Source organism: Thamnophis elegans, chromosome 2 (assembly GCF_009769535.1).
Source record: "Thamnophis elegans isolate rThaEle1 chromosome 2, rThaEle1.pri, whole genome shotgun sequence".
NCBI lineage: Eukaryota > Metazoa > Chordata > Lepidosauria > Squamata > Colubridae > Thamnophis > Thamnophis elegans.
In genome coordinates, this window is record NC_045542.1 from 121,450,863 (window position 1) to 121,474,780 (window position 23,918).

Consider the following 23,918-nt stretch of genomic DNA (forward strand, 5'->3'; position numbering starts at 1 on the left):
CAGCGAAGGAAGGAAAATGCTTGTCGGCCGGAGGAGGAGGAGGAGGAGGAGAGCAGCAGCTTCCCTGGGCAGCGCTCGGCGATCAGCAACTGGCAGGGACCTTCCAGTTGCAACAAGCTGATAGCGGCGATGGGGCAGGGCGACGGCAGCCCTCCGCGGCACTGAGCGCCCGACTAGCCAGTAGCCACGCTCTTTGCCCTCTTTTCAGCCCGAAAAGGTGCCGGACGCTTTGGGGAGAGGGATCGCTGCCCCGCGCTCGGGCGCGCGCGTTCTCTCTCTCTCTCCTAGCGCAACTTGCCCAGCGGATTCTTCCCCGCCCCTTTCCGATCCATCCATGCCCCGACCTGAACTTTAGCTGCCCCGGGGGCTCCGCGGTGGGAGCCACCCTAAAGCTCGGAAGCCGCGGAGATGATTTGAAAGCTCGGGGGAGGGGGCGAAAAAGGGGGAGAAGCGCGACCGCCGAGGTGGGGGGAGACTTCGGAAGATGAGCCACGCAGGTAAGGAAGCTCCGCAGCCGGGCCAAGGAAAAAGCCCGAGACTTGAGAAGGGCGCGGGCGCGTTGGGGGAATTGGGGGGGGGGGAGCGAGGCAAGATCTCCGCGCAACTCCCTTTGGGAAGGCGCAAGTCGAGAGGGTTCTTCGCCAAGAGTCCGAAAGGGAGACCGAGCTTCGTGCAAGCGCTCCCGGAATTAAGGGAGCGGGGAGACGGGGTGTCGTTAGCCAGAGCCAAACATTTCTCCCAGGGCAAGACCTCCGTTAGGCCGACTCCGAAGGGCCATTTGTCAGAAATGGTGTAGGCAGGGTCTCCTGCTTGGGCCGGGGGGGGGGGTTGGATTAGATGACCTACGAAGTCCCTTCCAACTCTCTTAATTTGATCATATCCCTTCCCTCCTCGGGAAAAAAAAAGTGCGAGCTTTTTTTCCCCCGGAGGTCATTCGCTCCGAAGATTTATACGCCGCTGCTTCTTTTATAAAGGATCCAGGGGAACCGAGCGAGGCAACAAGAAACCATGCGCAATAATAAGAGTAAAGCCGCCGAGTAAAGTGGAATTGGGATAGCTAGACCGTCGAAGAGCAGTTGCGGTGGATTTTTAGATATCCATTCTTTGCCTTTTTTTACAGTTCTATACGGATGTCGGAGAAAGGAGGTTTACCACCCCACCCGCCACCTCCACCCCACTTTTCCTTTGTGCCTCTCCTGGCCTTCGGCTCCGGTTTCCAATCTTTTCGGCTTTTTGCTTGTGCTTCTTTCTTGGAATAAAGGCGGGTGGGGAGTAGAGTGGAAAAGAAGAGGGACTGGAGTGAATGGGCCCTTGGGCGCTTTCCCCCAGCCCAAGAGGAGTCTCCCTGAACGTCTTGCGAGCGCTTGGGGAGGTCGGGTTCCGCTCCCACCCGAGAGGGTAGCCCGGTTGGGTGACAGCCCTGCGGAGTCGACCGATCCTCTGGTCTGGGGGGGTGGGGTGTCATTTATAACGGTCTTTTAGAGCCAACTTTTCTTCCGGTCTCTTTCTTCGCCTCCTCCCCTCCTCCTCCTCCCGCCGCCTTCCCCTCGTTGGGTCTCTTCCTGGCTGGTACCGTCTCCCCCCCCGGCTCGGCGCCAACCTTTGCCGGAGTGTTCCGCTCTGTATATGACGCCAAACCCCTCTTGCCGTCGTTTCTTTGGCGGTTTGCATTGGGAATCCGAGCGCCGGAGGAGAACGGGCCGTCCGGGGAGGAAAAGGCAGTTGGCGGGGTTGACCCTGAGATAAACTGCCCCCCCACCCCTTGCTCTCTCTGTTTAACGCCGCCTCTGCCACAGAAACGTTAGGATACGGGACATGAGGGCGGGTCTTTCTTGACTGGTGCCCTTTTCTTTATGACCCTGTCAGTTAAGAATGATGGGAGTGCTAGTTCAACGAATCCAGAGGGCACCGCTTTACAGAGAGAAGGGGATTTTTTGTCTAAGTACGCGAGCGAGCGAGCGCACACACACACACACACACACAGAGAGAGAGAGAGAGAGAGAGAGAGAGAGAGAGAGAGAGAGAGAGAGAGAGAGCCCATTTATTCTACTGCTTCTCAAGCCTTAGTGGTGACTGGTGCCGCTAAAACCACACAAAGGGCAGCTTTTCCAGCAGGGGGCAATACAATTGTTGCGACTGCCAAACTCTTTCCTTTTTCTTCAGTACATCCCTAGGAAATAGATAGATGGGCCTTGCTTTCAAATTCCCATGCCTGGGGGACTGCTTGCATCTCCATCTCTCTCTCTCTCTCTCTCTCTCTCTCTCTCGCTCTCTCTCTCTCTCTCTCTCTCTCTCTCTCTCTCTCTCGCTCTCTCTCTCTCTCTCTTGTGTGTGTGTGTGTGTGTGTGTAGAACTGTCATACAAAGAGGTGGGCGAGGCAAGAGAGGGAGAGAGAATGAGATTTCTGGATGGTCTTGTAAGAGTGCCTTAGAAGTTTATGATAGAATTTCAATGGTTGTGGTGGAAAAAATACACTTTATCGGATGCTGAGGAATGGGATTTATCTATGTGTGAATGGAGAAGAGGTGCCACCAAACAGATAAATGTGCTGGCCTAACCTTGATCCCTCCAGGGTTTTGTTTTTTGTTTTTACTATAGAGATAAATGAAAGAATAAAGACTTTGGAGAGTGATTGCTCTTCTTTAATCATCCTACCTTACTTACAAAACCTTAGAAAGGGAGATATGCAGGCATTATGCCCTTCCTTTGGTGAACTTTCCATTCTTTCTTATCACTTCACATTTTTTCTCAAGAGAAAGAGGGAGTGTGTGTTTGTGTGTGTGTGTGTGTGTGTGTGTGTTAAAAGGAAGAGAAACCAGAATACTAGCACAAGGTCCTTTGGTGGTTAGTGCCAGGAGTCACTGTTTAGAAACCCTGAAGGAAAAAGTTGCATCTAAAATGCTTCATAACATAGCAATTTGTTTTTATGTAGAAATCAAATTGCAATCATTGCAGGAAGAGAGCTGTGATAGTTTGTGGGAGCCAATGATCAGGAATCTGACCGCACCAGGAGAAATTTGGTAACATTTCAATATTTTTCAATTTCAATATTTTTTGTTCGTTGATTTGGTGCCTTTTACACAATGTTGATTCCTTGTCCCAACAGTTTTATTTGGTGAGATTTTAGAAGTGTTTTGCCCTTGCCTTTTTCCTAGGGCTAAGAGAGAATGAATGTCCCAAGGTCACCAGGCTGGCTTTGCGCTTAAGGCAGGACTAGAAGTCACAGTCTCCCAGTTTCTAGCCCAGTTCCTTAATCATGATATCAAACTAGTTCTCATTTTAGCTCAACATACTCAAAATAATTAGAATGAGTAAGTAGCAAAATGAAATACCATTGCATAAATGTTAAAAAAAAACATGTCACAATTCTGGTTTATCCTTAGTTGTGATAGAGAAATGTACCCTATCCAAACAGATGGAATTTTTCTTGGTAGTGGATTAGGGCCACTAATGGTTTTTAGGCCAATTATTATCTCTTGGTCCAACCTTACAGGCTTGTTGTAGAAAAAGTGAAGGCCAGACCACTCTGTATAGTGCCTTGAATACTGGAGGAAAAATGAAGACAAGTAACAAAGAACAAATGACTACAGGTAGTCCTTGAGCTACGACCATAATTGCGCCCAACATTTATGTTGCTAAGTGAATCGTTTGTTAAGTGAGTTTGCCCCACTTTATGATTTTCTTACCTCTGTTGTTAAGTGAATCATTGCATTTGTTAAGTTTACAACATGGTTGTTAAGTGAATCCGGATTCCGCATTGACTTTGTTTGTCAGAAGGTCGCAAAAGTTGATCATACGGCCCCAGGACACTGCAACCATCAGAAATATGAACCACTTGCCAAGCATCTGAATTTCGATCATGTGACCATGGGGATGCTGCAAGTGTGAAAAACAGTCATAAGTCACTTTTTCCAGTAACTTTGAACCATCACTAAATGAATGGTTGTAAATCCAGGACTACTTGTAATCTATCACAAACTTTATTGCCTTTGAAGAAGGTCTTGGACTTCTTTTCTCTGTCATAACTCACCTCCGTCCCATCCCCACAACTATTGGAATAGAGTAGAGTGGAGTGGAGTGCAGAGGAGTGGAATGGAATGGAATGGAATAAAATAGAATTCTTTATTGGCCAAATATGATTGGACACACAAGGGATTTGTCTTTGGTGCATATGCGCTCAGAGTACATAAAAAGACAAGATACGTTTGTCAAGAATCATAAGGTACAACACTTAATTTGGATAATTTTGCTATCTTCCTTATAGATTTGATTCAATCCTCAAACCAACCTCCCTGCAACATAATCCCATCTGGACACCCTGGGAATCCTGTGAATTTGGAAGCCAGGAGCTTGGGACAGAGGCTGGTTTATGCCAGGGAATCAGTGTTTCATTTTGACACACTCTAACATATGCACCCATTGCCTTACTCCCATTGCATGTTGGAATAGGCAACATGTTGCATGAAAAGGGCAAGGGATAATATGCAAAATGAAAAAAATTAGAAGGACTAAAATAAGAAAAAGAAAATACAGCTAGATCTCATTTACACTAGTGTCATTCATTGGGCAATTCCATTCCTTTCTGTCCAAACTCCACTGCCTTTTCTTGAGTTACACTTTAAAGAATATACACTGGAAATGCTTCACTTCTTGATAATAGTTTGAATAACCGCAGTGGCTAAATGTCCGTACTGAAAATATTTAGATAACCTTTAGATAGATGACAAAGGCTGAATTTGAAGACTTTGATTATTCTAAGAATAGGCTATTGTAATCTGTGGATAATGGGAGGACCCCTACAGTCCAATGAAAAAATGATTAATGTTGAATGGATTTCAAATTTCTTTCCTTTTCTTTAAAACTTGAAAGTTTAGCATTACATATATGAATATAACTGAGGCAATTCAAAAGGAAAATGTCCTTCAATCCTTGTCCTATCTGCTGCTCCTCAATCTTAGAGTACCTTAGAATTTATTTTGGGATAGTCTAGATATTCATTTTATATCTGCAAGATAATCAAAGTTTTTGTTCTTTGTTGCCCTTTAAAAAAAACAAAACCTTCCACGCTGTCCCTGCTTTGTGATCTAAAAAAATTCAAGGAAAGAACTTTCCTTGAGACATCTTTCCTTGGAAATTAAATACAGCTAGTCCTCATTTAGTGACCACAATTAGGACTGGCAATCTGCTTGTTATATGAAGTGGTCACTAAGTGAAAACATGACATTTGAACTTACTCGAGCTTTCCTTGCTTTACAGACCTGCAAAGTATATAAATGAAAAAGACTGTTTACAAAGTGGTTGGTTGCAAAATTGTTTTTTCATCACCGCCGTGACTACAAATGGACGCTAAATGAATCAGTTGCCAAACAGGGACTACCTGTAATTTCATTCCAATTACTTTTATTGGAAATGCTTGGAGGGGGGGGGAATGAATTAGAATATGATGACTCAGCATTACTAATACTTGCAAATTCAGATTGTGGGCATTGTAATTTGTGAGGAATAATTTGTCAAAAGTGGACACACAGCAAATAGCACTAGCAACAGGACTTAGATTTATATACCACTTCACATACCTTACAGCCCTCTCTAAGTGGTTTACAGAGTCAGCATATTGACTCCAACAACAATCTGGGTCCTCATTTTACTGACCTTGGAAAGATGGAAGGCTGAGTCAACCTTGAGCTGGTCAGGATTGAACTCCTGGCAGTGAGCAATGAGTTAGCCTGCAATATTGCATCCTTATCACTGTGCCACCACGGCACAGTTATGAATGGAAATGGTTATGACTAGGCCTTTTCAGGAGCAGCATCTCAGGTATGGAAGAACCTTCTGCAGGAATGCCTGTTTGTTATCTTTTCAGCACCCAGAGGGAAGACCTTCCTGTTTCCTTGGACATTTCAGTCTCCTTGATTTTATAGTTCAGTGTCAAGAGTGTTGCTTTGCGTGCAGAAGGTCTGAGGTTCAGCCCCTAACAATTCCAAGCAAGCCTATAAAAGTAAACACCAGATTAAATATAAAGGGCTGTTTGAAACCCTGATGAGCCACTACTAGTCCGTGCCAACAGTAGTGGGCTAGCTAGACCGGGGGTGGGGGTCTCACTCTATTCAAGGAGGCTCCCTGAGATGCATTTTAAGTAGTTTTAGCTCCATGACATTTTTAAATGCTTATATTAGCCTCTGTTGTTTATAATTGCTGTTTTAATTGATTCTTGTAATTGGTTTTGTTGTTGTACTACTTTTGATTTACACGGGTTTTATTCGTGCTTTATTAGTACATTGGATTGAGAGCTATTGGATTGAGAGCTATTACCTAGAGGTGACAGATAAATCTAGAAATAAATAGTATGCAATTAAATGATTACTCTCTCAAGGAATTTGGCAGGTCTCTTGTCTCCTCTACTGAAGGTTGAATGCCTTCTTTCCAAGAACATTGCCTCTGTCTAAAAGGTAAAAGTTCCCCTCACATATATGTGCTAGTCATTCGTGACTCTAGGGGGCTGTGCTCATCTCCATTTCAAAGCTGAAGAGCCAGCGCTGTCCAAAGACGTCTCCGTGGTCATGTGACTAGCATGACTTAACGTGGAAGGCACATGGAACGCTGAGGAGGCTTACACTAATGTTATATTTTAGAGTACCCAGAAAATGTAGAATAAGATACAAATGAGGTTTCTTCCTCCTCTTTGGACAGAAAACTGTCCTCTTTAGACAGCAGACTAATAAAGGAGAGTATTTGTAGTTCAGGGTTGAAATGAGGGGTTCTTGGTGCTCTCTGAGCTTGCTTGTTTTCTTGGCAGATGTTTCATTACCCTAACTAGGTAATAACATTGGTGCTAGTAAGGAGTGCTGTTTGGTGTCAGTTTTATTTTGGTGTCTTGTATATCTGTGTGAGTTGGGGACATTCTTTGGTTGGGCTGTTTTCTGAGCCGTGGTGGTGCAGTGGTTAGAATGCTGTATTGCAGGCTACTTTTGCTGACTGCCGGCTGCCTGTAATTTGGCAGATGAAATCTCACCATATTCAAGGTTGACTCAGCCTTCCATCCAGAGGTGGGATTCTACTAGTTCAGCCCAGTTTGGGCAAACCGGTAGCTCCAAAGATCAGCTGAGAGCAAACCGGTTTGTTCCGACCTTCACGTGGGCCCGCCCGTCCCCGGGCTATACTCACCTATATTTCCTTGTTTTTTATCTCAGCTGATTGGCACAGCAGAGTGGATTGCCGCGTCTCAGCTGTTTTCCTGTGAACTGCGCATGCACGCGTCAGGCACGTTAGGCGCGCACTCAGCGAACCGGTTGCTGAACCAGTAGGATCACACCCTGCTTCCATCCTTCTGAGGTGGATAAAATGAGGAGCCAGATTGTTGGGGACAATATGCTGACTCTGTAAAACCGCTTAGAGAGGGCTAAAGTGGTATATAAGTCTAAGTGCTATTGCCATTCTGTCAGTTTATATCAGGGGTAGTCAACCTTTTTATACCTACCGCCCACTTTTGTATCTCTGTTCGTAATAAAATTTTCTAACCGCCCACCAGTTCCACAGTAATGGTGATTTATAAAGTAGGGAAGTAACTTTACTTTATAAAATTTATAAAGCAGAGTTACAGCAAACCCCTACCGCCCACCATGAAAGCTGGAATGCCCACTAGTGGGTGGTAGGGACCAGGTTGACTACCACTGGTTTATATTCTGAATATAAACAGACAGCAAACAGCACTCCTTACTAGCACTGATGATGTTACCTAGTTAGGGTAATGAAACATCTGCAAGTAAACAAGCAAGTTCAGAGAGAACCAAGGACCCCTCAAGAAACAGACTGACTAATAAAAGTACAATCGATAAAATGAACAATACAAAACTATCCCCTGACAAGTTGTCTGCCTGTCTGTCCTCTTTGGGAAGAAAGCAGCTTCACAGATGAGCACCTACCAGGCATCGGTTGGATGTGGGTAATGCCTATATACAGTATCTTAAACTAAAAACAACTAAATGCACATGCACCACCCAGACAAATCCTAAAGTTAGTCTAAATCAGGTTTTAAAACTGCTGGGACTAGAAAAAAATAAATAAAAGTCTATATCTGATGCTGATCAAGTTAGCTTTACCAGTATCATATACAAACAAGGCCAGGGCTATTCAGTACTCTCTATTTCTTTCAGTTACACATTCTTCTTTCTTCATGGACTTAAAAGCCATCGTCCATATGTAACCAATCTGCCCCTCCACCCAAGAAGAAATCCCATAAATATTATTGTAATTCTTTGGGCTTCTCCTGAAGATTTATTCGATGTTTCTCGTGAGAAGGAAGCTTATTATTTTTTTAAAAAAAAAATCTAATGTCAAAATCTACATAACACTACTCCTTTCTCCTACTTCCCCAAAATTGAACAAGTCACACTGAAATGTCTTATAGTTCTCCCAAGTCTGCTTTAAGTGGGGTGTTTGTGATCTGACTAAGAGTCTCATTGCATAATTAGAGGGGACACAGGTTTGACCTAGAGTCAAGCACTGGTGCTGCCTTCTTTCCAACAATGTTAAATACAAGGAGAAACTTAATCTGCCAGAGCATTACCAAAGTTTGTTTGTTTGTTTATTGAATTTATACAGCTGCCTACTCATTCACAGCAACTCTAGGCGGCTTACAGACAATAAAAACACAATGTAGAAAAATAATAAAAATAATAAAAAGTTATAAAGTAATTATAAAACAATAACCCCCACCCCACCCCTCCCTCTGTGTCAACACACACTCAAACCAGCCATTTAATGGGACCATCCTACTCTGAGTTTCTCAGGCATGCTGGCAACACCACCTCGTCAGGGTCTTGCGAGTGGGGGCCAATCTAATTTCCAGAGGGTGGGAGCCTCTACAGAGAAGGGCCTTCTTGTAGGTCCCACCAGATGCATCTCCTTAGGGGCAGGACCCACAACATTTCTTGCCTCCCTGCTCTAATAGGTCAAGTGGGTATGATCGGCAAGATACTTTTTCACCCTTAAACAGTGACAAAGGAAGTGAAGTGGAGAAAGGTAAATTCTGAGATGTTTCTAAATTTAACTTTACAAATCAAACAACATTGGGTAGTTATTAGTTTATACCTCCTCCCATATGAAACATTTTTGGGGGGGGGGAAATAAGAGAATTACAAATTATATCTAAACCTGCTGTAAAACCACGAATAAGCTAGAATCATTGTATATCAGGAGATATCATGAGCATCATAAGTACAATGGCATCATATACAATATGACATGGTATTACTAGAAAATGTAGGTTTATCGCTCTCAGCAGTAAACCAAGATCTGGGCTTTTATTGCTTTAGGCTATGGGGGTCAAATTCACCACATCATGTTGCCATCATGTGATGTTTCATGATGTTTTTCCCATTCGTGATGCTGGGGTGGGCATGGCCTGTGCATGATGCATCCACCCTGCAGGCTGTCAGTTTGACATCCCTGCTTTGGGCTATAGATTTGGGGGAATTTGCAAAATCAAACTGTGTGTCAAAGTGGCTTCCTTACATATCCTAAATTCACTAGCTATCCTAAGCTCTGAGGTAATCTTCAGATGCCAGTTAAGTGTTGGCTAGGTGTCATTTAACCTGTGGCACCTGTTACAAAATATCTTGGATTGGTCCTGGAAATCATGATTCTTCACTTATAAGTATAACAATCTGATACACATAGGCACACACACACACACACACACAATCTGCAAATGAGTAAAACCTGAGGGATGTGAAATCAATGACATCTTGGATTTATTTACTGTTGCATCCTGAGATAATGTGTATGACAACTCAGATGGTTTACAACCTTAGCAGAGATTCTCTGACTGGAATTATGTCCTTGTAAATCACTCAACCCTTGATTTTAATGATCCCTGTTACATATATAAAGTCAGGCCATCAAGCATATGCTCCAGATTTATCTGAATGCTGAAAAATGCGGATATGGCTTATCTGTACAATCCTATTAAACATTGGTTTATTGAGTGGTTAAGAAAGCCCAAAGGGCAGAATTGTAGATTTCACTTCCGTGCAGTAATCTGGAAATGAGCTAAAATAAATGAAGGTTAATTGGTTGATTATTATTAGAATTTGCATTGATTGTTTCAGTTTTACTGAAACTGTAATTACTAGCGACGTGAAACAAATTTTGTTGGATAAATCAGTGAGAACTGCCTATTAAAAGGGAACAGCTATGCTGATTCTAGGTTTTTGAGGGCAGAGGGGAGCAGCTTTAGAGAAATTCTGTTGTCCAATTACATCTATGTATGTGCCACCAAGAGCAATATCAGTCCAATGGAGGAGACTGCTATAATCCCTCTGCTATTGCTCTTGTGGAAAAAAGGAGGAGGAGGAAGATCAAAAGGCTCCTGATCTTCCAAGTGTGTGAACTTTAGCTGGAGTCAACCCCGATGCTAATTTTTGTATGAATTGGAACCTATACATATATTACTTTATTTAGAACTGGATGCTGTAATTCAAGAGTCTATGACTGTCATGGTTCTGAGTAATGGCCCAATCAATTCAAGACTCTGAGGCTGTGGCTTTTCTCAAAGATCCATTTTATTGGGTACAGTATATCGGCATGTTTAAATGTGAAACCAAGTCTAGATATTTCCCGCGTTTTGTTATAATAAAAAAAATAGATATCACTCACCCCCTCTAGTATCACTGGTCACGTTAACCAACTAAGTGGATGGTAGGCTGCTCAGCTACTCCCTCTGGCCTGTTAGGAGCTCTTGTTGAGATAACCTTGATTCCCATGGGCCTTATCGCTGTAATGTCTGGCACCTGGAAGGAAATTATCCTGCTCCCCGTAGTTCCTCCTCCTCCCATATGTATAGCAACTAAGAAACAAAGTAATGTTGTGGTTTGCCAGTGGCCTGCAGAGCTGGCAGCAGAGTTGGACAGCAAGGAGGTTGGGGAGGAACATGGGCCAGTCCTGGAGTCTGGAGAAGGCTCGGACGAGGGCTCTGCGTCAGAGGCAGAGAGGGGGCCAGGGCCATCTAGGAATTATGTGCTGCCTCTCGAGAGTCGGACAGCAGCGAGGCAGAAGAACAGGCTCCCCCTGTTCCCAGTGTGTGCATGCTCAGAGCTGCCAGAAGGCAAGAACAGTTAAGACGGAAGGGACGACTTGGGAGTAAGGCTTGGAGGTGATTGGCCCCTCCCATAGGACATAAAGGAGGAGCAAAGGCATGTGAACCTTTGCAGGAAGCAATTTGGTTCATACTGATCAGTTTATCTTCTAAAGCTCCGTTGTGACTCTTTGCTCCGTGTGGCCTTGCCAAGCTAATTGCCAATTAAGTCTTTGGCAGCATTTCAAGGAAGATAAAGGTGGGTGCTTATCAGCCTTATCCCAAAAAGACTTTGGCAGCCTACTGTAGGACTCTTTACAACTATTTGGGACTCATTATGAGCTGTGAATGAACATAATTTGCAGACTTTGAAATAAAAAGAAGTTTTTGAGGGCTAAGCATGTGTTTTTTACTGTATCAGGAGGCCTAGGTCAGAACAAGTAAAAGGAATGTGGCTTCAGCTAAAGTTGTTTTGAGAATTGACAGGCTGTTTTTGTTTCTAACAACATGCAAACTAATATTCTTAAACCAGTTGCTATCGTTTCACTCCTATCCAATAGAAATAGGTTTGGCAGAAGCTGATAATACGTCACAGATGGAGAAGGCCAATACTGTATAAACAGTTTGGAAGCGAAAAGTTCTTATGCAATTAAATTTCAAAATTGAAATATATATGCTCATCCTTTGGCATTGACAGCTCATTTCAAGCAGACCTGTGATCTTAAAATATAGAATTCCATCAGCTGAATCTTAAGCATGGATAGAATATGTTTCTGGACATTGTCTTTGTCTGAGAAATAACTTACCAGGCATACTGGATTTTCCTTGTAGGATGCAAAGACAAGGACATAGGAAGATGTGCTATCAGTTTTGCTTTCAATTGAGGACCACTTGATTCAATTTAAATTGTCAGCCAAGCAAAGGCTATTGATTTGTAGAGACAGTGATTGACAATGTGACCGAGCTGTTCCCCTGTTTTCCCCTATCCCTCTGCTGTCTTTCTACTTTCTGTCTCCCATAAAAAGTTAACACATTCCCAGAACTATTGGGAATTTTTATTGTATATGACTCTTCCATCACAGTTTGGCAAAATGCAAATCCTCCCTATGGATTTGTGCAGATAAAATGCTGCTGTTTGGAGCAGAATCAGAATGTGTTTTTAAAAAGATAACAATTCAATCCTCACAAATGCCAGAGAGCAAGGGGCATCTCAGAAGAGATAATATATTGATTAGAATATGACACTGCTTCATAAATACAAGGTTTGGCTCTAGAAAGACAATATAATTTGCATTAAGGTATTAAAAGTTACATGATTGAGTTATGGTCAGCAAAATAATAGAAGTTATTATCTTGAAGATCATGAGGATTCAAACTGCTCCTGCAGTACAATAATACTCGAAAACTGAGTGATATTATCTAAATCAGAAATGGTGAATGTTCAGATGGTTAGGTATAAAATAACCAAGATCTTGTCTATGTGAGTGGGTTTGTATGTATGTAATTCTATCTGTCTATCACAACATACCATACAGTATATCATATCAATCCTTCCATATTATACCCATCCCTACATCTCTATCTCTATCTCTATCTCTATCCCTATCCCTATCCCTATCCCCATCCCTATCCATCCATCCATCCATCCATCCATCCATCTATCACTTTTTCCAAATGTCTCAGTTTCACTGTAGTGATTGGTGGTATAAAGGTTGTCCAATTCATTTAGAATATTCCCTTCAGATAATGAATGACTGCAAAAAAATTCTGCTTCATGAGAGCAGAATTAAAAGTAGAAGTTGAGCTGTACTGCACAAAGAGTAGTCAGCATCTTCCAGATTTACAGATTATACAAACTAACAGAGTTGGAAGGGACCTTGTAGGTCATCTAGTCCAACCCCCCCCCGCCCAAGCAGGAGGCCCTACACCATTTCTGACAAATGGCAGTCCAATCTCTTCTTGAAAGCCTCCAGTGATGAAGCTCCCACAACTTCTGAAGGCAAGCTGTTCTATTGGTTGATTCAGAGACAATGATGGTTATTTATCAAAAATATTTACATGTTGTTTCTTGGAGGCTAAATGTAGTTTATGATCAAATAGGACACAGTTTTGCTTTAAGAGCTGGAAACATGGTGTTCTTTGTGGGGATCCTAGCATGGTGCCCACTCTGTTGGCAAACCATGAAAGACTTCCTATGTGTCAAAGGGGCACCGGAAGAAAAGCAACAAATATTTACTACTACACAGGAAATTAAAAGCCGACGATGTCTTAACCACTTTCATCACAAAAGAAAACTGCTCTCCTATCTTAGAGATCCTTTGAAAATTTAAACTCAATGGGATTCTTGAAAGGGACACAGCCGTGCGGGAACCAACTCTCATCCAGAGGAAAGTGGACAAGCAGAGGAAGAAGCAAAGCCTGACAAGGAAGCTTCAAACAATAAGGGGAGGAGACCTATGAAAAAGTGATGCTGGATAGTTTTCCTTAGGCTTAGAGTGTGGTTGTCGCCTCCTAGCTTCCCCCTCCTCCCCCTGGCAGTTGAATGGCCCAGTTCCTGAAATAAACTAACATTTTATGCGATTTTTTTATAACTTAAAAATACCTCTTGTACAGGTCACTTTCAATTGTGAAACAGAAATGGTGCAAATGTTTCTGTCAAGTATGATTGAAATTCTTCCTAGGAAAAATTCCAATTTTTTTATGCCTGCGTAGAGAAACCCTGCTCCCAATTGAGGAAACAAGTAAAGGAACCTCATTCAGTAACAAAACACAGCAATGAAGACCTCACAGCAGAGAGGGAGGGTGGCAGCATGATATGGCCAGCATGAAACTTGGGGAAACATGACTATTGGGGATCCCCAGAGATTTCTTTGTTTTGCACCGTGTGGCTCACACCCCTGAAAATGGCAGGCAGCATAGCACATTTCTTACCAGTGTCATGAAGAAGAGATGCTTCAGATTGCCAGTCTTGGGTTAAATATATAGTGTTCTCTCTATTTATGAAGTGGTTCTTTATGGATGCAGCAGGCGGACCACTGACTTCTCTATAGCAGTGATGGCTAACCTTTTTGTCATTGTGTGCTCAAAGCACCCACACCCATAATGCAATGTGCACGTTATCCCCCCACGCAACGCCCCCCCCTCACCCATGTTTGGCTTCCAGGTTGGTGCAGGAGCCCCCGTGCCCCATTTTGGCTTCCAGGTTTGTGCAAGAGAACTTCCAGGCCCAAAACAGAGCACGGGGGACACTCACGCCCTGTTTTGGGCCTGGAAGGCCTCCAGCACCAACCTGGAAGCCCAAAATGGGTGAGGGGGGTGCATTGTGTGTGTGGGGGGGGATCACGTGCGCATTGCATTATGGGTGTGGGCATGCATGCTTTCAGCACGCAATGACAAAAAGGTTAGGCCCCCAAATGCAATGGGCATGCATGGCAGAGATCTGAAGACCAGATGGCCGGCACGTGGTGCATGCGCTTGCATGGTGGAGCTGGGCTGGGGTGATGGCTGGTGTGCCTGCAGAGAGGGCTCTGTGTGCCACCTGGGGCACAGGTGCCATAGGTTCGCCATCACAGGCCTATAGCCAAGTTTAATGATTTATTTAAAAACTAAGCCGAATTGCTTCATGTTTTCTATTCTTTTTGTACTTTTTGGATTTTTTAAATACTAAAATACAATAAATATATAATTAAAAGAGCAGTAACAAGACTGTATATGGAGATCACAGTTATTCAAGACCAGCCTTACCAGAACAACATCCAGAGTTGCTGGGACTGCAGTCCTCAGAATTCCCAGCAAGCATGGGAACGGAGGATGGAATTTTGTTATTTGATACAGCTGAACACCACCAAGCCGAGGAATGATTGGTTTAAAACATAAAATGCCACTGTTCCATTATAACAAGAGAGTGTATGGGCATTTAATGAATGTCTTTTGATAAGAGAATTAATGAAATATGATCAAATAAATCATGATCAAATAAACAAAAGCTGGGATAGATTGGATTTTTTTTTAAAAAATGTGGCATTAGAATAATGCAAGGGAATCTTACACTGATTTCTATTTTGAGATAATAAACAAGAGTCTAAGACAGTGGTAATTCTGTTGTATATCTCATACTGGCAGACAGCAACAAGACTCATTGTGATATCCTGAGCCAGGGTGTGGTGAAGAAAGCTACTATTTCTTTTTCTGTAACTAAAACAGAACCCAAAACTGCCAAGGCCATCAATCATAAAGCCTTTGTGAGCATTTACAGTGGTGTTAAAACAAAATAAAGCTGCTTGCCAAAAAGACATGCCCTTTATACTGTTGTCGTTAAGAACAAGCAAAACAACTGAAGAAATTATGTGGTGAATTTATGCTGATACCAGTTATAGTCCTCTACCTTAATTACAAGCAGGACCCTTTTTAAGTAGCATAAAGAATTTGATTTAAACAGAGTTGAATACTTTGAAGTCCTATCCATTTTGTGGGAGATGGCATGATTCAAACTCACTGTTAGAGAAAGATGTGATACTGGTTCAAACTGGACTTCTGTTTAATTGGCAATGAGCAACAGTCCAGTAGAATATTTTTGGACATGTTTGCTACTGATCGACTGATGACCTGGTTATTACCTTCAAATGTCTGAACCAGTGGTGGGTTCCTACCGGTTCAGACTGGTTTGGCTGAACTGGTAGTGGTATGGCGGCCTGGGTCGCTGGAACTGGCAGCGACCCAGGCCTGCCATGCCCATGAACCGGTTCCCTGGTGTCTTCTGCCATCACTGGCATGTTTCTGCACATGCGCAGAACAGTTTTCAGTCAACTGCGCATGCACAGCAGTGGGCATGGGCATGAGTGAAGCGAACAGCGTGGTGAGCGCGAGCAAAGCGAGCAGCACACACACAAAACACCCTCTCAGCAAACTGGTAGTAAATCGGTTAGGAACCCACCACCTGTCTGAAGACTATAAGCTGAGGGAGTAAATACGCTTCTGTTGCTCCAGGGGTCTGGATGAAAATTTTAGGAGAGCACAGACTGGCTAATATTAGGAGATAATTTCTAAATGTTAGCATTATTCAACAGTGCCTGCTGCAAGAAATAAAAGGCTCTTCTTTAGTGGAGATATTTTCAGCAGTCACTGGATGGCCATCTCACAAGGGTGTTGTAAATGCATCTATTATTATACATTTTATTTTGAACAGAGGTTTAGATGAAGTGATCACCAAGCTCCTTTTCAGTTCTATCTATGGAAGACTTCATTTGTTAGTAGAAAATAAAACTCTAATAAATTAAGAGCTGAGGTGGCACGGTGGTTAGAGTGCAGTTCTGCAAGCTAGTTCAGCTGACTGTTAGCTGCAGTTCACAATTCAAATCTCAGTGGCTTAAGGTTGACTCAGCCTTCCATCCTTCCAAGGTGGTTAAAATGAGGAGCCAGATTGTTGGGGGCAATATGCTGACTCTGTAAACAGCTTAGAGAGGGCTGTAAACGCACTATGAAGCAGTATATAAGTCTAAGTGCTATTGTAGAAATCTCTTATGACTGCAATTTCATGGGCCTTCCTTGTGTTCTGTAGACTCTAATTTTTATTTATGTACCATATTTTTTGGACTATAAGATGCACCAGAGTATAAGATGCACCTAGATTTCAAAGAGGAAAACAAGAAAAAAATAGTTTTTTGCCGCCGCGAATCCCATTTTTGCCCTCCCCAGCCCCCAGGAGCACTATGCAGACCTCTGAAACCCTCTGCGTGCCCTGTTTTTCACAAAAATGGGATGCAGGAGGGTTTCATGAGGCCAAAACCCGGGCTGTATTCGGTCTATAATATGCACAGACATTTCCACCCACTTTTTTGAGGGGTGGGGGAGTGCAGCTAATAGTCCAAAAATATGGCATTTATTTTTGGGTTCACTGACAAAAGCGTGTCTGACAAAAGCGCGCCCAACTAAACCGCGGTGACAAAACCGTGAGTTCTGAACCGCGCCGACGAATGAGCACTGAATCGCGCCGACAACAGCGCGCCAACTGAAGGGCGCTGTAAACCTAAACCTAACCCTAATGCTAATGCTAACCCTAACCCTAAATGTAACGCTAACACTAACGCTAACCCTAAACCTAACGCTAACCCTAACCCTAACCCTAAACGTAACGCTAACCCTAAACCTAACCCTAAACCTAACCCTAACCCTAAACCTAACCCTAACCCTAAACCTAACCCTAAACCTAACCCTTACCTTAACTTAAATCGCCCTTCTGCCGACGCGCTGTTGTAAATCGCCCTTCTGTCGACGCGCTGTTGTTGATGCACTGTTGTCGGCACCTTGATGACATTGCGGTTTTAGCAACACAGTTTTGTCGTGCGCGCATTTGTGAGGTCACGTTATTTTTGTGCTTTCAATTCAGTTTTGACTCTTGGAGACTCTCTGAACTGGTCCTTATAGTTTACTTGGCAAGGTTTCAGAAGCTTTGTCGCTGCCTAAAGCTGAGAAAAAGTGATTGGCCCAAGGTCACCCAGCAGACTTTGTGCCTCAGATAGAATCATCATCTCCCATTTTCTAGCCTGGGACCTTAACCTCTAGACCAGGGTTGTCAAATTGGATTTGTTTGGGGGCCAGATCAGCATTGTAGTCCTCCGCCATAGGTGGGGGAGATATAGTTTGACCCAAATTGTCTTGGCACTATTTTGGCTAACAGTGCCCTCTTTTCATCTAGTACTGACTGGTTTAGCAGACTTATTCAGCATGATTGACCCTTAACTGAATCAATGAAAATCCTGTAAAGCCCACTTTATTCTTCAGATGAATCTAGAGTCAGAGTCAAGTGCTATATCTGATTTCTCCCCCCCCAACTTGCTTAAAATAAATTATATCATTGAGGTAAGGCCAAACCTCAAGATCTTCTCTGTGTGAGACTAATGGTGTTGGGAGTATGTAGCCTCTAGAAAAAAGATAATTGAAGAGAGATGCTTGAAGTACTTGAAGAGAAAGCATAAGAAAGAAAGCCAGAACTTTTCTCTACTGGGAACATAGTTTTAAGTTACAAGAAATAGATCCAGGTTGCATATAAGCATCTTCACAGGGTAGTTTATCAGATGAACTTATTACTAAGGGAAGTTATGTGAGCTTTTTTTATTTGCTGGATGTGGACAAGCAGGATGCACAGCCATCCAACCGGAATGGTTTCACTTGGATTTTTGCACTGAGCAAAAATATTCAAAGTCCTGCTCCCTTTCTGGTCTTCTCTGGATCTAAGAAGTAGGGCAGCCAACTCTTGCTGCTAATGTTGGAAGGAAAGCAGATTTTGAGAAGGAGCTTGCTTGAGGCTATGCAGGCTGAATGGAGCAGTTTCTTGTTCCTGTTTCCCACCAACCCAGCAAATACACTAAAGCTATCATTTCCTCTATTTTGTATATCTACAAAGGGGTATATTAATAACCAAATGTTTCTTAGTAATGTAGAAGCTTGTTAATATAACATTTCCTGGTGTTTTCTTTTCTGTTCCAGATCTTACAAAACCACCACTGGCTCCCAAACCAAAGATCTTCAGTCATCTGGCTTCCATAGCTGCTTCCAAATTTCCTCAATCACTATCAAGGGCTGGCACACTTCACAATTCAAACTCTATGTCTAGGGGTCCAAAACCACCCATTGCTCCCAAGCCAAAAATCTCTGCTGACAACGATCCCGCAATTTTACAGAGATCCAACATTTATGCTAATAACACCTTTAACAAATATCCCAACGGAAAACTGGAAGCAGAACTGTATGAAGAAAACCAGTGCAACAACACGGAGGGTCCAGAATCAGAAGACAGCAATGAATACATTGTAATTCCTGATGTTGAACTGACTGATAAAACATACAGTGACTTTGAGCAGGAGCCAGCTGTGAATGAGATTTTACACACTCTTGGACCCGTAGGTGAGGAAGATGGTAATTGTAAGGATAGCAATGACGTAGGCGATGGCCCAATAAATGTAATGAAGAACAAGGATACTGAGTCAGTGGGAGACAACTCTGTGGAATCAACTGAACTCCCAGCACTTCATTCCCCCGAAGTTGAAAGTGAAAAAGAAGATGGTACAAGAGATGAATATGAAAAAGTGGACAGTGAAAATCCTCCCAGAGAGATCCAAATGAACTGTGCAGATGAAACTCTAAGCAAACTGGATTTGATAAATGATAACAATGAATATAACATGGACAGAAAAATATTGAATGGGGAATCTTTGAAAGAAACTATATATGATGATATCATTTTAAGGCATTTAGAGGAGCCAATATCAGCAGGGGAAGGTCTTCCTCTAATTTGCAAAGGTTTAAATGCAATACAGTTTTTAGAAGAGGAACAATTAAATACCGATCTAGAATTGGGCCCAGCAAATCATAACGATAATAATTCAGCCTGGAGTAGAGAAAGAGAACTTACAGAAGATGCTGATGTAAATACTGATGCTCAGATTGCTAATGATTCTGAAGTAGACACAGAGTTAGAACCAAGTGGGTCTGAGCCTGGTATTGAGACATTTAGCGGGGCCACTGATGAAATGGATGAAAAGGAAGATGAAATAGATCTAAATCCTGAAGGAGAAGATCTTGACAACGTTTGCCAAACTACTGAAGTGAAGAATGTAGTGGAAATACCAGAGACTGAATGTGAATCAGGGGAAGGTTTTGGAGAACAAAATGAAACGATAGACACAGAGACAATAGACGATAGCTGCCAGATCATTCCCTTTGGGAATGAGGGCAGTGAGGATGCTCAGGATTCTCCAGATGAAGATCTGGGTGAAGATTTGTCAGAAAAAGAGACTGAAATGCCTGATAATAACATGTCCCTCCGTTCTGAAGATACTAATGGGCACAAGTCTGACTCGCAGCTTAAGTCAGATGTTTTACTTGGAGATCACAGTGCAAGTGAATGTACTTTAGAAGATACACATTTGACTCACCAAATACTTGAGGAGGATCATAACAATAAAGAGGAAACTGCCCCAAATCCAACCAGAGAAACATCAACTGAAAATTCTGGGCTTTCTACTGGAGAATTGGCTAAGCTGGAAATAAACTCAGCCAATGAATGTGTGATTGAAGAAGGCACAGTGGTCTCCAAAGTGTTGTTTGGGCCCGATAACAATGGAGAAGTAGCCAATGATTCCCTAGATGACCCATATGTCCTTGGAGACACTTTGCCTACAGCAAATGAAATTCTTTATGCTGGAAGAGAAACGCAGGAGGCTGATATCCAAAACAGCTCAAGTGATTTCAGGGAGGGAGAGAACACAGAAAATGAAAACCACTTGCTTTCCATAGATCGGAAAAACATTGTTACTAGAACAAGGTCCCATTCTGGGAAAGTACCTGGTTATGTGCCAGAAACAGTTCCAGAAGAAACAGGGACCGACGCTGAATTGCAGACATTGAGCACAAACACCATGATTACTGAAAATGTAAGACACAGTTTGTGTTGGGCAGAAGGAAAACCTATAGAGCTGGCTAGAACGCTGCCTGCAAAGCCAAGGCGCTTCATTTTGTACCCTCGATCTTATTCAGTGGAAGGCAGAGATATCCCCGTCGCTCTGTATCGAGAAACCGATAACTCTATATTAGATTATAACAGATTAAACAGGACAGATGAGCTGGCTTTGCCATACGTAATTGGTTCCTCGGGTAGCTTTTCCCAGAGGAATCACCTTACATCCAGTGGGGTTTCCACGCCTTCCTCTGTTGTCGATATTCCACCTCCCTTTGAACTAGCCTGTATCACCAAGAAGCCCATCACAAAAAGCTCCCCCTCACTTTTAATAGACAGCGAATCTCCTGATAAGTATTGCAAGAAAAAGAAGTCCTCGTTTAAAAAATTTCTCACTTTGAAATTCAAGAAGAAGGCAGAAAACAAAGTCCACGTAGATGTTCATGTTTCTTCTTCAAGATCCTCCTCCGAGTCTAGTTATCACGGACCTTCCAGGGTGATGGAACTGGACAGAAGAAGCTTGAGTAGTTCACCTCAGCTGTTATCACGGACTGCCAAACTGAGGGCTTCGGAGTCTCCGACTGTTCTCTTCTATAAGGACGGCAAGAGAAAAGGAACACCCAAAATGTTTAGCAGAAGTGTGTCAAGGGTAGAGTCATTTGAAGATCGTTCGAGGCCACCTTTTATGCCGCTGCCTTTAACGAAGCCCCGGTCTATTTCATTTCCCAATGCTGATACTTCTGACTATGAGAATATCCCAGCCATGAATTCTGATTATGAAAATATACAAATACCTCCACGAAGGCCCACTAGGGCAGGAACCTTTACTGAATTTTTTGAAGATCCTAGCAGGGCCTTGTCTGCTGCAAATGAGAATGACGGCTATGTGGATATGAGCAGCTTTGCAGCCTTTGAAAACAATAAGCAGCAAGCCACTAACCAGGAAACAGAAAGGTATTGTAGCACATATTTATATAAGGCCTGCTAGCCTTGACCACAGAAGGCTAGACTTCCTGTGTATTGGGAGCTAAAGGCCTATTCTCAAACTTACTTGGCTTATCTCACTTTCAGGAAATGCTTTCTATAAAGTATTTAGAATAGGGCATGTGTGTGTGTGTGTGTGTGTGTGTGTGTGTGTGTGTGTGTGTAAATTAAATGTTCCCTTCCATTACTTATCAGAGAATTGATTTTTATATCTGTGACCCAATAGTAGCTCAAGTTAAATTTTATGAATCTTCTGTAAAGTTTGGACTCAAATTTGCTCATTTTCATTTTGAATAATGCTTCTACACTGTGGATGCAACTTTGAACTCTTCGGTGTATACAGGTAGTCCTGGACGTATAACCATTTGTTTAGTGACCATTTGAAGTTACAATGGCACTGAAAAAAGTGACATAGCCAGGGGTGAAATCCAGCAGGTTCTGACAGGTTCTGGAGAACTAGTAGCAGAAATTATGAGTACTTCTGAGAACTGGCAAATACCACCTCTGGCCGGCCCCAGAGTGGGGTGGGAATGGACATTTTGCAATATCCTTCCCCCAGGATTGGGGAGGGAATGGGGATTTTGCAGTATCCTCCCTCTGCCATGCCTACCAAGCCATGCCCACAGAACCTGTAGTAAAGAAATTGAATTTCACTATTGCTTATAAACATTTTTCACATTTACAACCGTTGCAGCATACCCGTGGTCATGTGATCAAAATTTGGATGCTTGGCATCTGGTTCATATTTATGACTGTTCCAGTATTGCGGATCAGGTGATCACATTTTGTGACCTTCTGACAAGCAAAGTCAATGGGGAAGCCAGGTGCACTTAACAACCGTGTTACTAACTTGACAACGGCAGTGATTCACTTAACAACTGTGGCAACAAAAGTCATAAAATGTGCCAAAGCTTAACCACTTAAGCTAACTTAACAACTATCTTGCTTAGCAATGGAAATCTTGGGCTCAACCTTATGGTCGTAAGTCAGGGATTACCTGTAGAATGAGTGGAAGCTCCAGGGCAGAATTTTCCTCTAAACTATTATGCAGTCTACACTTCCTGTTTCTTTGCTATTGTGCTTATCTGTTCCTCTAAGAGTTATAGTCACTTTTGGTTTCTGGAAGGGTAAGATTGAGTCTATAGCAGTGTTTCTCAACGTTGGCAACTTGAAGATGTCCGGACTTCAACTCCCAGAATTTCCCAGCTGGGGAATTCTGGGAGTTGAAGTCCAGACATCTTCAAGTTGCCAACGTTGAGAAACACTGGTCTATAGCTTAGACTTCCTCTTGGTACAGCCATTATGGTACAGCCTGTTCAAAGTTCATGGTTTGTATAAAAGTTTTCATAATCAATGTCTTGGGGAAATGTCTGAACGAATTTCAAAATCTGTTAGAAACTCTGTGTTCTAGAATATGTGTTTTTCTAATCATTTGGAGGGAGAAAAATAGAAATACTGAATCTAATACAGAACTTTAATAGTGTCAGTTCACTAGCTTTTACCTTGCAACTGCATCTTAATTTCATTTACAGAAAGACTACTCAGAGTAAGACTAGTATCCCATGTGCTTAGGGGGTGGACAGTATTGAATCTGATGACAATTGGCTCCTTCCTCCACTAAAACACCTTAGCGGGGTGAAACTTCAGCTAGGAGAATTTCAAATAACAGTTCAATAACTCTCATCTTGATGTTCCTCTATATTATGTTGTGATAAACAGATTTAAAACTCTGTGATACTATAATATTGTTTAGAATCCTCTGCAGTCCAGAAGTGCTACATTTGCAGGAAATTCTTACATTAGACCATGCACTTAATTTCTTTACATTCAGAAAGACGGTGGTCTGTGTCTTGGGTGTTGATGAATATACTTAATTAGATTCAATCAAATTTATAGGGCAAGAACCCAATAATGAAAGTATGCTAGATATAATCTTTCTTTACAATTACTGATATGGAGGTTAGTAACCAGTACATTACCCTCTGAGGGATAGTTACTTCTTTTCTCCCCAATTTAGCTATGTAGTATTAATAATTAAAATAATGATTTGGTAATGGAACAATAGAGATGTCAATAGCATGAAATGCCGTTGTTCAATCAATGAAAAGCAATCAGTTATACAAAAATGAGCAGGCATTTGGGTCCCACAAAACCTGTAAAAGAGTTTGTCATTTGTGTCATTGACTAGCATCAAAAAGGTTTTGATTTTGGAGATCTTTTATATTCTACTCTGGAACAATTTCAGTGTTACAAGGAGTAGGTATTTAAAAGACCCCCTCTCAGTGAATGAAATCATCATCTTTTATCACTCCATACAGCTACTGAGTACTAGGTGTATAGATTTATTTTTCATTTCATCATTTACAAATATTTAATTACAAGAAATTAAAAAGAGGTTACTGGAAA

General features: G+C 42.4%; 1 protein-coding gene across 1 annotated transcript in view; it reads left to right on the forward strand.

The window, feature by feature from the left end:
- Positions 1-449: 449 nt before the first annotated feature.
- FGD5 (FYVE, RhoGEF and PH domain containing 5) overlaps positions 450-23,918 on the forward strand; it is a 146,721-nt gene continuing 123,252 nt past the window's right edge. The window contains 2 exon segments of the mRNA XM_032211089.1: positions 450-497; positions 18,560-21,482. Of these exon segments, the coding sequence (XP_032066980.1) occupies positions 485-497; positions 18,560-21,482 (2,936 nt within the window). The 5' untranslated portion in view covers positions 450-484.